Genomic DNA, 16,942 nt, shown 5'->3' with positions numbered 1-16,942 from the left:
AGAGTTGTATGGAGCACGCAGTCTTGTTTCCTCACTGCGCCCGTCCTCCGTGGGTCTCCTGCATCATCACCTTGGGTGGTTCCTTGGGGTCCCAGCGATTCTACGTGCTCAAGGCACTGTGTCTAGTCAAGTCATGATTGTTATACCACTATTTTAGAATATGGTTCGGTCTCACCCTGGAGCCCACTGCATATTGTGCTACTTACAATTGTTTTATTGAACTTGTATTGTGTGCTTTGTGTTCTATCCTCGTGTAGAGGATAATAGAGAGTGTTATATTAATAAATACCTATTTTTATATAACTACTGTGTGGATCTCCTTCATTTAGTCATTCAGGAGGTGATATTATGGTAAAACAAGCTGCTTTACATTCCTTCAAAATTAGGCCTGAAGGCTGCTCTTCATAGCTACCAGTAGGATAGCTTTCATAAAGGTTATCTTTGACCTCATACATCATAAGGGTCATGTGAATTGGTACAGGGTGCCCACTTTAACTAGTTGACAGCATATACCAAGCCACCTTACCACAGGTCTGTGGTTGTTCCAGGGGGGTCTGTGAGGCCCCCCCATTAAAAAAGAAAGTAGCCCTGGGGAGGTGGTAGTACCAGGGGCAAAAGGGTCCACACAGCCCCCCACTATAAATTCACCATTAGACCTGGGGAGGTGGCAGTCCCCGGGGACCCGGGGGTCCTTGTGGCCCCCAGTAAAACAACATAAGCCCCAAGAAGGGGTGCCCATGCGCCTCCTCCTTTAATTTTGTTTTAGGCAACATGCCCCCAGGATATGGCCCACCCAGGGAGCCTGTGCTTTTTTGTTTCTTCAGCAGGAGCTGCAGATCCAGCATAACTCCCACCGAAAAAATACAAAATAAATGCTTTTTGCCCCTGGCGTGGCCCCTGCAGGACCCCACTCCCCCAAAGAGGCCTAGGGGTTCAGGATATTCGTACCCTACGCTTTTTTTTGGGACTCAGCGGAAGTTGAGTCCCTAGATGGTGCCAACACTTCCTGGTTGCAGTGTTGGCAGCCAATCAGATTTGAGCGTAGGGACTGTCAGATCCTTTTGTGTCCCTATATATACAAATTTGGATTTCCCTTAATATTTCCAGAACTATTGAAAGGATTTACACTAGTTTACAAAAAGGTAACTTTCTAGACCAACAGCTACAAATTTGGTGTAATTCCGTTCAGCAGTTCGGGCTGTAGTTGTGTCTACTAATCATCAGTGATTTTTACTGGGTACGTCACTCCACTCTATCCCACTGAACTCTACGTTGCTCCGCTGTACCTAATTACACTCTGCCACATTGCATTCTACACCACTCCACTCTTCACCACTCCACTACACACTATTCTACTCTACACCACTCCACTATATATCATTCCACTGTATGACACTCAACTCTATGCCACTCCAGAGTATGCCAATCCAGTCTATGCGACTCGAGTCTACGCCACTCAAATCTACTCCAAGCTATTCCAGTGTACACATCTACACTCTTGCCACTTCACTCCACTCAACTCAAAGCCACTCCACTGTAAACTACTACAATCTACACTATTCCACTCTATGCCACTCCACTGCAGCCCACTCCACTATATGCTATTCCAATTTCTTACACTCCAACCTACTGTATACCACTATAATGTATCTCTCCCAACTTTACGCCACTTCACGCTACTCCACTGTACGCTATTCTACTGTACTCCACACAATTCTACTGTACACAACTACACTCTATGCCACTCAACTCTGTTATTGGACTCTATACCATTCCACTCTACCCCACCCCACTTCATTCTGTCACTCCATTCCACGCAACTGCACTGTATGCCACTCCACAGTATGCTATTCCACTCCACTGTACGATACACTACACTCTACGCCACTAAACGCAACATGTACTGTACGCACTCCACAACACACTACTTCACTCTATGCCAGTCTACTGTACTTTACTCTCTGACACATTCCAAAGGTCTACCACACGCCACTCCACAACATGCCACTCCACGACACTGTACTCCACTCAACGACCGTCTATGCCCATTAACTCTACCACACAACACTCCACTCTATAGCACTCCAGTGTGCTCCATTGTACACTACACTCTATGGCACTCTACTGTATTGTTTGACACTTTACTGTATTGAATGACACTCTGCATAAATCTACTCCACTCGATAACACTAGACTGTACGATTTCAAAGTCGAGGATAATTTTTAGTTAGGAAAAAGTTATTTATTTTTTCGATACAAATCCAACTTAAACTATTCAAACATTAGACATTCTAAAGGTATAGTTACAATTCAAATTTATAATTTACACACCACCAGTTATAACTTACATTTATACTTTAGGCACCACCTTCAATTTACTATAAATAGGTCATCTCTGTACAGAGTCTTGTCACTTCACTCACCACACTACATCAACTATTACAGTGTATATGCAGAAATGTGTAAGTTTTTCAATATACATTACTAATTTGCCAGTAAAGTCACACACTGGAATTGCAAGTAAAATTACACATATGAGATTCAGGAGTGTGATTCCAATAATGGAAATAGAAGAAATGCCTCCTTAATTAATTTAGTTTCAGGAAGTGTTTCTTCCAGTGAAAAATATTTTCCCATCCAGAAATAAATTCATCATTTAATTCCACATGTCTGCATCTGCCGAATTTTCCACCTGCTGTAAATTTGTCACAAATACATTTTGCATAGTGGAGTAGTAGTAGTTTTCTGACTTTAAGAATGCTGCCTTTATGAACTGGGCTCTTTAACAATGAATATAGCTCATCATTTCTTTACGTATGAAGACACAACAGCCAAATTATCATTACCTTGGGATAAAAATGGCGTTTCGCAGGAAGTTTTCAAACTTCTTCTGGAAGGATCCCTCCGGTGTCTCCATAAGTTGACCTTCAGTCTTCTGGCATGGGCAGCATTTGTCGTCAATGTCATGGTCTTCACCATGGCTTCCATCATCATTATCAAACCTGGTGTCAGCACTGCTGGTTGGCAGCTTTAAGCCTGCAAAATTGAGATGAGTTTAGAGTGCCTAGTCAACCTGGTTCAAAGTATCACAGCCCAAACAAATTCTTCTGTGATGATGACACTTTTTAAAGCATGTTAATCCTGTAACCCCGCTGCAATCTAAAGGAGCAACCAAAAATGTAGCACTCCTCTACCTTGTGCCTCTGTATTTACCATCTCGCACTCATACAATAGCTACAAAAAAAAGGAGGAAGTGCCACTTAGATTGGTTTAGGACGTATTATTCTTCAATGCATTTATTACATAGAAACTAAAAGGACAGTGAAGCTCATTTGAGAAGGATTTAATGATCTGTTTTGGGGTTGGTATCCCAAAATTATTAGCCATGCACAAACATTTCAGTGTGCCACGGCTAGTAGTTGCAGCCTCTGGCATTCCATTTTGCGCCCCTGGCACAGCCTTGCTCCCCTTGGTCTCACTTTTCCTTTCTTTATCTTCTCCTAGACCACCAGCTGCAAACCGGTGGCAGTGGAGGTGTTAAGCATGAACTAAAAGACCCACATTGTCATAGTGGGCCAAAGGAGTGTCATATCACTTCCACTAGGTGAATCAAAAAAAAAATATGAGAGTTGACTTAAGAAAAGAGTAATATTGAAAGTGACAGATTAGGTTCAGTGTAGCTATGTTGTTAATCACTTATATAGGAGAAATCAAAAGGTGTTCCTTAGAATGGAAGCAGAGGTCTTACATTTCTACAAAGGTTACAGGTTTTGGAGGATACTGCATTCAACAAATGACTCAGAGCGCACGCAGGAGACAACATCAACTATATCCGGGGTAAAAGGGTGGAAAGAGCCCTTATGAGTGCTACAAGAGATATGCTTTTGAGGGTTCTTCAGCTTCCTCACATTGACTTGAGAATGTTCCAGATTCGAGGACATACCACCAAACAAAAGTAAATATTTCTACATCTGCTCTATATTTACATGGGCAAATTGTTCATGGAGAGGAATCAATTAACAGAATAAATCTATCACAAGATCCAAAATCATAGACTGTGGCTGTTGATTATATGGAGATCACTCTCTCCCCATCCATTGTTACCATATTCTACTTTCTCTCTGTGACTTCTCTTAAATCAATAATTAAAACAGAAACAACAGAGAAGACATTAAAAAACATCAATCAATAACTGCCGTAGGTGATGTGTGTACAAATGAGTAATTCGTTTAATTTGGCTGTGTAATATCTATTTTTATATTTGTTCCCAAAAATTGGTATATGCACCAGTTATGTAGTCTCTTATTTTCTTCGCAAAAAAGCGAGTTATGAATTTGTATAAATAAAATAAAAATGTTAGTATCTGGTCATTTTTTGTTTGTTGGTTCCGCGAGAAATCTGTGTCCCATCTTCTGCCAATGTAAAAGACTAAAAACGATTAGGAAATTATGAACATATGAAACAAGACAAATTTTGACCGGTTGGATTTGTACAGCAACTCTACCATAATAAGTCTCTTGATTTGGAACTAAATTGCAAATGAGCCAAACAGCCCAATCTTAGGCTGCTTCGTAAATTCCAGCAAAGAGATTAAACATCTGACTTGTAGTGACAGGGTACTCCAATACTAGGAGCCTGGCTAGAAAAGGCTCAACAACCTTTTGTGCTAAGATTGAAACTGAAACATGGGACTGGGTCATTCAGAAGAGCCTGATCAGGATGTTGAGGGCTCGTAAAAGAGATCACTTTTGATGTTCTTGAGGTGAGATTAAACTGGCGCCTGATGGGGAAAACATTTATAGGTAAGGTATGTGTTGTGACTTGGTTGTCCTCTTTGTTGTTCCTTATTCCCTCCTTCCCCACTGCTCAGCCAGGATGAGTGCTGTAATGTGTGATAATGTCACGGAATGCGTGGTTGCTTGGTTATGTGTGGAGTGCCAGTTGGTGGATGTAGGCTGAGCAGCAGGGAGGCTGGTCTTGGTGGGGCTATGTTACATCTACTATACATCATACTTACCATCTATCTTCAACTGTAACTTGATCTAATAAACTACCTTCTTGGAACCTACCACTTGGCTACATTCTGGACTTCTTTTTTACCTACGACAGTATGCCATCTTAAATTGAATGCATGTGGCATAGAAAGTCAGTGCTTAGATCTTCTGGTGATTGAGACATGATCTTCTCGTCTTAATCCAGTGATTACTCTAGCCACTGCATTCTGAGCTCTCTGAAGTATTTAAATACCTTTCTTGGGTAGGCTGCAAAAGAGGCTATATCAGTAATTGAAGTGTGAATTTCTGAATACACTAACTACAGAGGCTTGGTGTTATATAGTCAAGAGGTTCTGGAGGAACCTAAGCTCACCTGGCAGGAAAAAAGCAGCCACTGGCTATTGTCCCTATTTGAGGCAATAGTGTAGCTTGAACGATGATAATAACCTCTACATTGTTCAGTTTGTCATCCCAGTAAATTGCATCCCATAAATTTCTGGATGGTTTGAATGTTGAGTTCTGTGTTTGTCCCTCGAAAGATTGCCTCAATTTCGGAATCGGTAAGCTGCAAAAACCTAGTAATTATCCAAGACTAAATGTTATGCTAGATTCATTTTACATCTTTACAAGTGGATGGATTGTTTGAGAACCTAATGTGAACTTAATTACCATCACCATATGATTGAGTACATTACAGAATGAGAGCATTTTCATTGCTTGCATCGGAGGCCCCTTTAAAAAGGTGCACGCCCAGTGTAAACAATGAAAACGCACCCTATTATGATGAATGCCGCAAACTCGCGCTGCTCCCAAGTTAGTACATTCAGGTGAAAAATGGAGCGACTGCTTTACAGCCGCTATGTATTTTCACAGTGCAGGTGTCAACCCGCTGCACTCTGAAGGATGATTAGAGATCCCCTTGCAGGCGGGTGCAGTCAGTGACAAGGGGATGTCTAGGGGTCCATGGGATCCCCTTTACCCCACCAGAGGGTTGCTCTCAGGGAGTGACAATGTGACACCTTTTAGGTGTTGCATTGTAAGTGCGTCCCCTGACAGCTTCTTTACCTCTGGGCCCACGTTTGTAACTGTTTGATGTGTGACTCCACTCTCAATACAAAGCAATTCACTTATGAGGAAGTAACGTATGATCTTCGTGATCATACATATTGTAACTCACAAAATGTAGTTTATGCTATCTGGTGTCCCTGCAAATTCATCTATTTGGAGCAAATCACCCAAAAAATCAAGGTTCGACTTTCCCAGCACAAAAGTCGTATCAAATGTAAGAATGAACACACTCCATTAGTGTCTCATTTCTTTGACTTTAATCTCTCTCCATCAGAAATACGCTGGCAGGTCATTGAAATGATAAAGAAACCCCCACATGGTGGCAATATTCAGAATATGTTGAACAAAACTGAATATCATTGTATTTTAAGATGTGACTGTATTAACAAGGGTTTAAACACCCTTGAGGAATGCAATTCTATAATATCTGGTTGAGTTCCTTTCTTAATAACTGGATGAATCCCTGTTTGCCATTATATTCCTCCGGCTCTGCCAGGAATATTAACAGCATTTTTCCAATGACAGCTTCACTGTACACAATACGTGCCCTTTTGACGATCAATTTGATATTCTATTCTTAAAATGAAACTGCATAATTGTATATGTATGTAAATATTTTTATGCTTAGGTTCCAAAATTGTGTATGAGATGATGATATACTTGTATGAACTTATCTCTATTGCACACTTAATCATCACATAATCATTTATCTGTATGGTATAAGTGGATCCTCCTCTGGAAGACCTTTTATGTGAAGCATGGTGTATATATTCAACATCGGTTTTTGATACTTCAATATTGAATTACAGTAGTGTGTTTAAATTAAATTGATGCATTTATCAATAATCCATTGTTCAGCAGGATCGGTACCTAGTTTTGTCTTATCCCTCAAATTATGTCACTGCACTTATTGTTGATGCACCACTTATTTGTTTGGTATAGGTGGATGCCTCACTGAAAGTCTTGTTTTGCAAAATATGGTGCACTACTTTCTATTATTTTTTCAGCAATTCCTTTGTGCACTACGTTTAGACTTAGTGTCTTCTTCATATCTCTATTCTGTGTTTAAAAGTTCCACACTATGTATCTAAAGGGAGTCTTTTTACACTTGGGGCGGTTACCGTGCGCGAATTGGCATACATGGGTGCCTGGCTCCTCTTTACGTAGTTGGCAGATTACATCATTACACACCGGAGTGTGTTGGTCCCAGCAGTCTAATAACCTTGGCTTGGTTCTTAATTTAGCCGCCCTTTACACACTGTGTTTTCCTTTGTTATATATTCGTTTTATTCATTCTCACACATTCCTGCGTTTATGATTGTATAATTAGCATAGGCAGGCTGAGACGAGCTACGAGGACCGTCTTATACCACTGACAGTTCTATTCTTATTTCTATGGTTTTGTCCGGCGTTCGTCGCTACTTCAACGTCACGTCTGACACGCCGTGCAGTTTCCGGCTTTCGGCCTGGACGGTTTCTCGACCAGCATGGTGCATTATGTGTAGATTGGCTCCTAGTTAGAGCAGGTAAGTGCTGTCATTCCCTCTTCTGCCTTTTAAGATCCTCACACATTCTCGATGTGGCACCTCCTCACAATTATGTCTGTTTGTCTGCAGCTCGGCCTGACTGGTGGGACCGTTTAATTAATGTTTCAATCAATCAATCAATGCATTTGTAAAACGCACTACATACCTGTGAGGGTCTCAAGGTGCTGGGGGGCGGGGGCACTACTGTTCGAAGAGCCAGGTCTTGAGAAGTCTTCTGAAGGTCAGAAGGTCTTCGGTCTGCCGTAGGTGGATGGGGTGGGTGTTCCATGTCTTGGCGGCGAGGTGGGAGAATGATCTTCCGCCAGCGGTCGCTCTTCAGATGCGAGGGACGGTGGCGAGGGCACGGTCTGTGGAGCGCAGCTGGCGGGTGGGGGTGTAGAGGCTGAGTCGGCTGTTGAGATACGCTGGTCTGGTGTTGTGGAGTGCCTTGTGTGTGTGGGTGAGAAGTTTGAAGGTTATCCTCTTGTTGACAGGGAGCCAGTGCAGGTTTCTCAGGTGGGGTGTGATGTGGCTGTGGCGAGGGATGCCGAGGATCAGGCGTGCAGAGCCGTTCTGGATGCGTTTGAGCCGTTTCAGGAGTTTGGCCGGGGCTCCAATGTAGAGTGCGTTCCCGTAGTCCAGTCTACTACTGACGAGGGCCTGGGTGACCGTCCTTCTCGTTTCGGTGGGGATCCACTTGAAGATCCTGTGAAGCATGTGGAGGGTGTTGAAGCAGGAGGAGGAGACGGCGTTGACCTGCTTCGTCATGGAGAGGGTAGAGTCGAGGATGACCCCTAGGTTGCGTGCGTGGTCAGTGGGTGTTACCAGTGCAGTCGGCCACCAGGAGTCGTCCCAGGCCGAGGGGGTGGATCTGAGGATGAGGACCTTCATTCCTTCGTGGAGGTTGGTTTTGGTGGTGTGGGGGGTCCTTGGTGAGGTAGAGGATCAGCTGGGTGTCGTCGGCATAGGAGATGATGTGGAGGTTGTTCCATCGTGGGCGAGCGGTGCCATGTAGACGTTGAACAACGTTGGGCTGAGTGATGAGCCTTGGGGTACGCCGCAGATGATCCCGGTGGCTTCGGAGCAGAAGGGGGGGGAGGCGGACGCTCTGTATTCTGCCGGAGAGGAAGGAGGAGGTCCAGTCCAGGGCCTTCTCTTGGATTCCGGCGTCAGAGAGGCGTGTTCGTAGTGTGCGATGGCAGACCGTGTCGAAGGGGGCTGACAGGTCCAGGAGGACGAGGGCCGCAGTTTTTCTCTTTATTCTTTTTTCATTATTTTTGGTTTGATTCTTTGGTATCGTTATACTGTATTTTACATTAAATAAGATATTTAAATTGGACCTTTGTTAGGATTCCAGTTTTTACTTTGCCCCAGGTTCAAGTTTTAGGGCTACCCCTGTTGGTGGTAATCCCGTCTGTAATATGGCTCTGGCGCAGAGGCAAAGGGATTCCCTCATTTCCATGGGGTAGCCCCCATACAAATGAGGGAACTCCCCCTGTACTTAGTGCTGGTGCTTTATGGGTGCCAGCCCTACCGGTATTACAGAAGAGGCCGCACAAGTGTCCCCTTCTGTAATACCAAAGTGCCCCGGGGCGCCCAGGGGCACTTTCTTTAATACGGTCCAATGTGTGAGGCAACATTACACATCATTGACTATTTAAAATACACATCTGTTTCCACCCAAAGCATAACTAATTAGTTGGATTGATCTATTGAGTTACAGTGAAGAGCAAATGCCAGAAAAGATCAAGCTTTAATGTGCTGATTAAAATAGCAATTAAGTGGATGTGCACAGTGCTTCAAGTTGTTGAAATTACAGCGGAGAGACTAGAGGGAGCCTCTAATGCTTCCTCCTACCTTGTGCTTGAGAATTGTTAGACTTGGCGTTTTTTCATAGGGTTCGTCCCAGACGTTTTTGCTTTTAGGTCTCCTGTTTTTGACCCGGTTTAGTTGGCTTTAGGACTCTGAGCGTATTACCACTCCTGATCAGTGCTAAAGTGCATATGCTCTCTGTGTAATTGTTATCATGATTGGTTCTCCCTGATTGGCATATTTGATTAACTGGTAAGTCCCTAGTAAAGTGCACTGAGTGTGTTAGGGCGTGTAAATCAAATGCTACCAGTGGGCATGCAGCACGGATTGTGCCACCCACCTGAGTAGCCCTGAAAATGTGTCTCAGATCTACCACTGTTGCGCATGCAGTTTGTAACTACCATGTCGACCTGGCAAGTGCACCCACTTTCCAGGCCCTAAACTTCCCTTTTTTTTACGTGTAAGACACCCCTCAGGTAGGCCCAAGATACCCCCATGGGCAGGGTGTAGTGTATGTCAAAGGTAGGACCTGTACTGGTGTGTGTAATCATGTCCTGATAGTGAAATACTGCCAATTTCGTTTTTTTTTACTGAAAGGCTATCTGTACCAGAGGAAAACATGAGAGATACTTTATAACATCTTACAAGTATAACTTCCTATTGGGACAAGATACAGAAATAACGTTTCGGCTCTCTGAACTCAGAATTTAATAACACAACTTTTAGTAAAGATGTTTTTTAAATAGTGTGTTTGAAAATGCCACTTTTAGAAAGTATGCAAAAGAAACAATTGATGGACGGAATGCTGGACAATGCAAATATTCACCTGCAGTCACAACATTCTGGGTTAAATCCATCATTCTTTTGCTCACCACCCCAGTTTGTACCCAGCCATATGCAAATCAGTCTTGACCCTGTTCCTTGTGTGAACAGTCCAGCCTGAACTGCCAACCCAGGTCCTCCCTGGACTGGAAGCAAGCATCCTGGGACCGGTTTCAGGGCATCACCCTTCATCAGCCAGGCTAGCTTGAATCCAGTGGTGTAGTGAGCACAGGACCCATGTCTGGGCATACCCTTCCCACTTAGGGCACCATATGGTGAGCAAAAGAATGATGGATTAAACCCAGATCCTTGTGACTAGGAGTGAATGTTTGCCTTGTCCAGGGCTAGGGCTGGGGATGTGCATTCACAGTAGACAGCCACTGGGTGTGTTGAGGTTTGCCTGACCCTTCCAGGATGACTCAGCGCCGAGCTGAATGGGGCTTGGCTGCATTTAGAGTAGTGGGAGGAGTTTTCCTTGCACCTGAATAGGGCCTGTCTCCCTTGAACAATGCTTTCTCCACTCTCTGTGGTCATACTGCACCAGTGAGAACAGAACTGGTTTGGACTGGGATCAGAGACCCTTACACAAACAGAACAAAGAAATAATGGGGTATAAGTAGTGGACCTTAAACACCTGAACTTTAGATCACTTCTGGACTCAAGAGGAACCTTTGCCAAGGAGAAGAGCTGGAGAGCTGTAAGGAGGGAGTACTACCTCTTTTCCTGTGTGCTGTTGGCATGCAGTTGCTGCACCTGTCAAGGAAAGGACAAAGACTGGAACTTTGCTGTGAACCTGCTTGAAGAAGAATCTCCAAGGGCCTGTGTGTTCTGGCCTCCTGTTCTGATGTCTCAGGGACACAAAGACTTCACCTCCAGCTCCCTTGAACTCTATTGCTGAGAGTCCTGACCTGACAGGAGGTGCCTATTCCAGCGTTAGGCCTCTGGAGGTTGTTCCTGCTGTTGGGAGCTAGAAGCAACTTGAAAGAAGCAAGAAAACCTGTCTCTGATGCAGTCAGTGATGCTACTGTGACGCCGTGACCTGCACCAAGGCCGAGGGTACTGCTCGTGAAGTGCACAATGCACCACCCAGCCTTCACCGCATCTCCGACGCCTGCAACATTCCTGACGCCAGCACATGCACCAACTCAGTCATCGCCAGCGCCTGCATCTTGTTATTGTGATGTCGATAACCGCCAAGGGGACTCCATAAACTCGCTGAATTAGCATTATGTCCAGAACCGAAGCCTCACAGCTAACGCAACTGACTCCCCCTACCCTGGACTCGACTCCTCTCCTCCTCGTGGACACGATGCCTTGCCGTCCCCCTGGTAGTCAGGGAGCCAGCCTCGACCTCAGCACAGACACCTCACCTCCACGACGCTGTGCATCCTTATAGACCTGGTTTCCAAAGGTGCTGTTTATTTGGGGGCCCGTGCGACTCCATACCCGATGCAGCGCACCTCACGGTCAGCGCCGTACATTGGATTTATTGTGGTCACAACATCATAATAGCCCCAGGTGGAGCGCTTTGTTTTCTACAAGCTTTATTTTAGAAATAACTGTTTTTAGTCAGAATCTTATTAAAAGTGTGTTGGATGTTTGTCATTTTGGTCTTGTTTGGTTTAGATATAAATATTCTAAACTGGTGTGATGCCCATTTGTGGGGTTATCACTGTATTACTATGTGTTTTGAGTACAAATACTTTAAGCATTCCCTTTAGGATAAGCCTGTCTGCTCATGCCAAGCCACCAAGGGGGGTGAGCAGGAGTTATCTAGAGTGTGTATCCCTCTTACCCTGACTAGAAGCAAGGGTCCCTACTCGGACAAAGGTACCTACCTCTGCCAACCAGAGACCCTCCATTTCTAACAAGCACTTTCTTTTATTTCTGAAATTTGGAATCCATAGTTGTTGGAAGTCCCAAACGCAAAGTTTGTAAGAAATCTTGAGAAAATGGCTACATTATTCATGTACCACTTTACACCAAGTAAATGAATGCTAACACTACGTAAATTTTCTATTACACCTCATCAAAAAAACATTTTCGCAATATGGGCAATTGTTAGGATGTTAGCTGCTCCTATTTAGAGAATTAAAATCCGACATAAGTATTGCCATTTTTTTTGAATATTCGATACAGCAATGGGGCAGCCATGGGTTTGTCACATTAAAGACTCCATTAAAAATTAATAATAAGTAAGTGATGATTCTCACAGCTCCACATAAGGTTTTTCAGGTTCGCTTCACTCCCTACTTTTGAATGCTAGGAGTACAACTGTTTAGTATAGTCATTCTTATTCCTGATTGGAAAATTTTCATTTTCAAGCAGATGAAAATCTAATGATCTATTTTATTTTTTAAATAACTTGTCCTTTTTTCGAAGCGGGAAGTTGAAATAAATAAAACAATCAAGTCAAGTCAAAAGAACTTTATTCGGTTTAAAGAAAAAACAAACATAAAAGGTTATCAAATCGGCATTTCAGTTTATAATTCCAGTGGTCAATTAACATAACAGCACCAGGAATAATTCACACAATTCAATTAATTAAAAAGTAGAGGTAAAAACAATACAATCCTTAAAATCAATCTATGATAAAAAAAATACAGTTCATATTACAGAGCATTTAGTGTCATAACAATGCAAAACTCTCTCTATAAAAATACACCAGTGCTTATATTTTGTGTAAAAAAAATTGCACTATTCAGGTTCAACTACCATAACTAATACGGTTTCCTGATGGCCATTGCAACTTTAATATAGTTGGAAACCATAGTGCATATATCATTAATAGCAAGGGAAAGCATGTAGTTGAAACTTTCAATTTAGGAAAATGGCCTAATTTCTTTTAAAATCGGAACTAAAATGTTTCCTCTTGGTTCTTTATAGAGGGGGCAAAATAACAAAGTGCAAGGTGCTTTGAACTGTCAAATTATCACAGGGGCAAGGGGCTAATTTATCTACCCACCCAGATTGTTTAGGGAAAGCCACTAGTAAGTGCAGTGTATGTAAACAAAATCTTGTTAGATAAAATAATGTCTGTCCATTCATGGTGAATGTTAAATAAAATTGCTGTCGGACAGAGGCTTAGTAAGGGGGGCCTATTACCTCAGGCTGAGGGTGGCGTATTTTTGCCCATGTAGAGTGTGCCTCTTTTATAATATTTTTAGCTTTTTCATGAATAACGGTCGGACAATCAACATAGTGCCCCAAACCTAACTTCTAGAGGCCATCCCTTACTAAACTGAGCAATGGAATAGTTAGTGCTCCAACAACGTTAATACAATCATTGATGACTTTACTAGAATAAATTAACTCCTCGGTCAGCCACATTTTGGCCCATATTAGCAAGGGGGCAATATCTATACGAACCTCCACAAAATCAAGCCCCAACTCATGATGACAAAAAATTGTGGGGGCACTATTTGGAGACATCAGTAACCTCTTTATACATGTATTTTCTGTAATCTGTACTTGGCAACTGTTATGATATCCCCACACACCTGCTTCGTATGTTGCAACAGGCAGACATTTGGCTTTATACAGGGTAGCCAACTCAGTCACTGGCTTGTGGCCCAGCTTACATACAAAATTAAAAATCCCTTCAACGACTCTACCCATTTGTTGCGCCCCTCCGGTAACATGCGCTTCCCAAATCATCTTGTTGTTGAAAATATTCCCTAAATAATTACAATTATTCAGTTTGTCAATTCTCTTATCGACTACAGCAAATTTCCTAGTTTTAGTCATTTTGTAACAACACACCATAATGTATGATTTAATAAAATTAACTTTTAAATAAACCAATCTATTATCGACCTTAAATCTTCAGCAACACAAGTGTCACATCTCCTTATGAAATATCACTGTCAGCACAAATTACTGGGGTGTTCAGGTGGAAGCTAGGGTAAAGTCCCATGTTTCCAATAGTCTCTATTATTTTCCCTTTTCTGAGAATTTTCTCAATTTTATGAATCAAAACTAGGTAAACCATTGCCTGTTGAGTGTTCTGCTTACTAGTACAGGTGATGAATACTCCTAGATGAAAAGTGGCTAAGCATTCTAATTGATGAACAGGTACTCTCTTCACATCATGTCTCACCTTTTGTGCAGTAATCATTGACATACAGTTCAGAGTCTTCCACCAGCTGCTGCCAGAGTACCAGATAATAGGTGATGTTTCCATTGCGTTGCGTTGGTGGCTTCCAGCGTACAATAAGATGTGAAGAGGAGTTTGACATGAAAATTACATCCCGTGGAACTGTAGGAGCTGTGGAAAAGGATCAAAATGAGAAAATTTCTTGTGCAACATTATCTCTAAGCAACAAAATGACCTTCATCAAGGCTTCTTTGGTAAAGTTGCATACAAGTTGGCATGTACACACCCCTCCACGCACTCCGCCAATGCCCTCACCCAGGAGTGCATATACTCTCACACCAGCCACAACAGGCTGTGGCAAGCAATGGCTGGACACACAGGGCATTCACTCACACCATGTTCTTCAGCTATTTCTTTCTTTCTCATTTTTTATAAGCCACACGTAAACCAGTAAAATGCCAATGTGCTGTACATCGAACTACAGAAAGGCTTAAGTTAGTCCCTTACATAGTGTCAATGGATAATAAATCAGCATCAACAATTAAAAAAATATATCAACAAAATGCATGGACTGATGAACTTAGAGAACATGACATAGCATTTCATATCACTGTTAGCAACACTATTACCTGGTTATAACCAAATGAAGATTGGCACTCCAACCTGTGTGATCGAAGACAATATAAAATTCTTCATTTAATATCTTAAAAGGATTAGAATACAGTTGCCAAGCCCTTGTTGTAGCTGCCCAAAGAATGGTGAAGATTGTGGTTCTTCACGCAGCAACTTGTGTCATGCTTAATCTACCACATTCTGCCTCTTCAGCTACTATAAGTCTAAGAAACTGAAATCATGCCAAATTCCCAGCCCAAAGACCAGAATGTCATATGGTTTGGTATATTGTGCACAAATTCAGAGGTGTGTCACTGATTCTAGTCTGTACTGTGACACCCGATACCAAGCTTGCAGCAAATTTCTGAAGAACTTGAGAATTTGATGAGTTCATCCATGAATGATTATACCAAATAACTTTTGGGATACCAAAGGTTATTTTCTTGATTTAAAATAGAAGTTTATATTCACTTTATCAGCCTGTATTCATAACAGAGCAGTGTGATATGAAAAGATAACATTTTGCAGAACTGACAGTTTGTCATCCTTTGTGAATGTGCATATAGTTTAAAGAGTGCACTATTAAGACGAACCGTTGAGCATTATACATGGTTTGTATCCTCTCAATGGAGCCAACAGTACCAATTCCTAAACTGTAAAATGGTTTCTCCAGTTAAATGGACAGAGCTGTATTGTATCAGTATCTTGAGACAACTGAACCCATATTGATTGTTAATTACTGCTTATCCCTTTTGCACTAGTTCAAGAAGGAAGAGGAACTAGTCTGTCAGTGGTGGTAATCGGTTAGGAGATTTAACAATGAACTGAGCTATATACTGATGGGTGAATTTCAGGACTGAGATTAGTCATCTTGAGTGATGACCATTCAGGATTCAGTTAAGATAAAAAATTAAGACTTTATCAAGAACAGTTTACAGATTATCTTAGCTATATGGGGTTTGTGGGTGATTTCAGTTGCCACAGCTCCCATGCTTTTGCTACCAAGTTGACTTTATCCCATTGACCAAAAGCTCCCAAATATACTTAATGAAAGCTTAAATAGTGGATTTGTATGCTGGACACTTACAAGCTGGTTTGGTGCGAATGTAAACAATGTCACTCTGTGCCCCCATGTTCCGGCCTTCCTCTGCTGTGGTTAGAGTAATAGCACGAACAAAAATAGCATATTGTGTCCAAGGCTTGAGGTTAATCAAAGTAACTGTCGGGTCTTGGTCATTGTTTAAAGGAAGATCCAGATCCACCACATTCCAATTGTTGGCACCACAGGCATCCTGGCCAATGTACTCCGTCACATTCTGAAAAGGTCTTAAACAGAAAGAAATAGGTGATGTAGTAAAGGCAAAGCACAGAAGTATAATGAGATGGGACTAACACTACCATATTTTCAAAGCACCTTATACTCCTACACTGATGCGATAGTATGTAGTACACACAGTCAAATTTCAAAAAAGTTACTAACCTTAATCCAGACCACATTACAGAATCACAAGAAAGAAACTGTCATTATGGACATAAAAATAAAAAATCAGGCAGAGTCAACAGTGGATTAATTTTCAGTTCAGCCCCACACATCCAGTGTAGTACCTCATCTCAGCAGGTCTTTAAATAAGAGGGTGAATTGTGTCCACACAGGTAGGGCCAGTAGATTGGAGAATACTTTGAAAATACCTTTATTTTGGTTTTCTGTGCTTTGAAAGGTTAGATGAATTTAAAAAAGGTTCAGTGTCATCTCACCACTGTCATCATGATACAAGACAATGTCACCTCCTGGCTGTGGATATTGGGTAGAAAGTCAGCATGAGAGAGGCACTATGAACTTCTTTTAATCTGTCATTATGCCTAGTATGCCTCGGTCTTCTACCTGCTTCTTAGCCTACCTTTCATGGTCCCCTTAGTACACTATCATGCCTCTAGGTTCTGCACTGGGACCATAAAAAGGGACCATGGAGAGGCACCTAGGACACTAAAAGCAGAAACCTCAGGGAGGTGAA

At 42.3% G+C, this 16,942-nt stretch overlaps 1 protein-coding gene across 1 annotated transcript in view; it reads right to left on the bottom strand.

Annotated features, from left to right (window-relative positions):
• INSRR (insulin receptor related receptor) overlaps positions 1 to 16,942 on the bottom strand; it is a 627,856-nt gene that overhangs the window by 213,713 nt on the left and 397,201 nt on the right. The window contains exons 8-10 of the mRNA XM_085637005.1: positions 16,018 to 16,256; positions 14,322 to 14,489; positions 2,847 to 3,036 (exon numbers count right to left, since the gene is read on the bottom strand). Coding sequence (XP_085493131.1) covers positions 2,847 to 3,036; positions 14,322 to 14,489; positions 16,018 to 16,256 — 597 coding nt within the window. The remainder of the gene's footprint in view (positions 1 to 2,846; positions 3,037 to 14,321; positions 14,490 to 16,017; positions 16,257 to 16,942) is intronic.

The sequence above is a fragment of the Triturus cristatus genome, chromosome 12 (assembly GCF_964204655.1).
Source record: "Triturus cristatus chromosome 12, aTriCri1.1, whole genome shotgun sequence".
Taxonomy (NCBI): Eukaryota; Metazoa; Chordata; class Amphibia; order Caudata; family Salamandridae; genus Triturus; species Triturus cristatus.
Note: the sequence above shows the minus strand (reverse complement) of the source record. Positions and strands in the feature narration are given on the sequence as shown.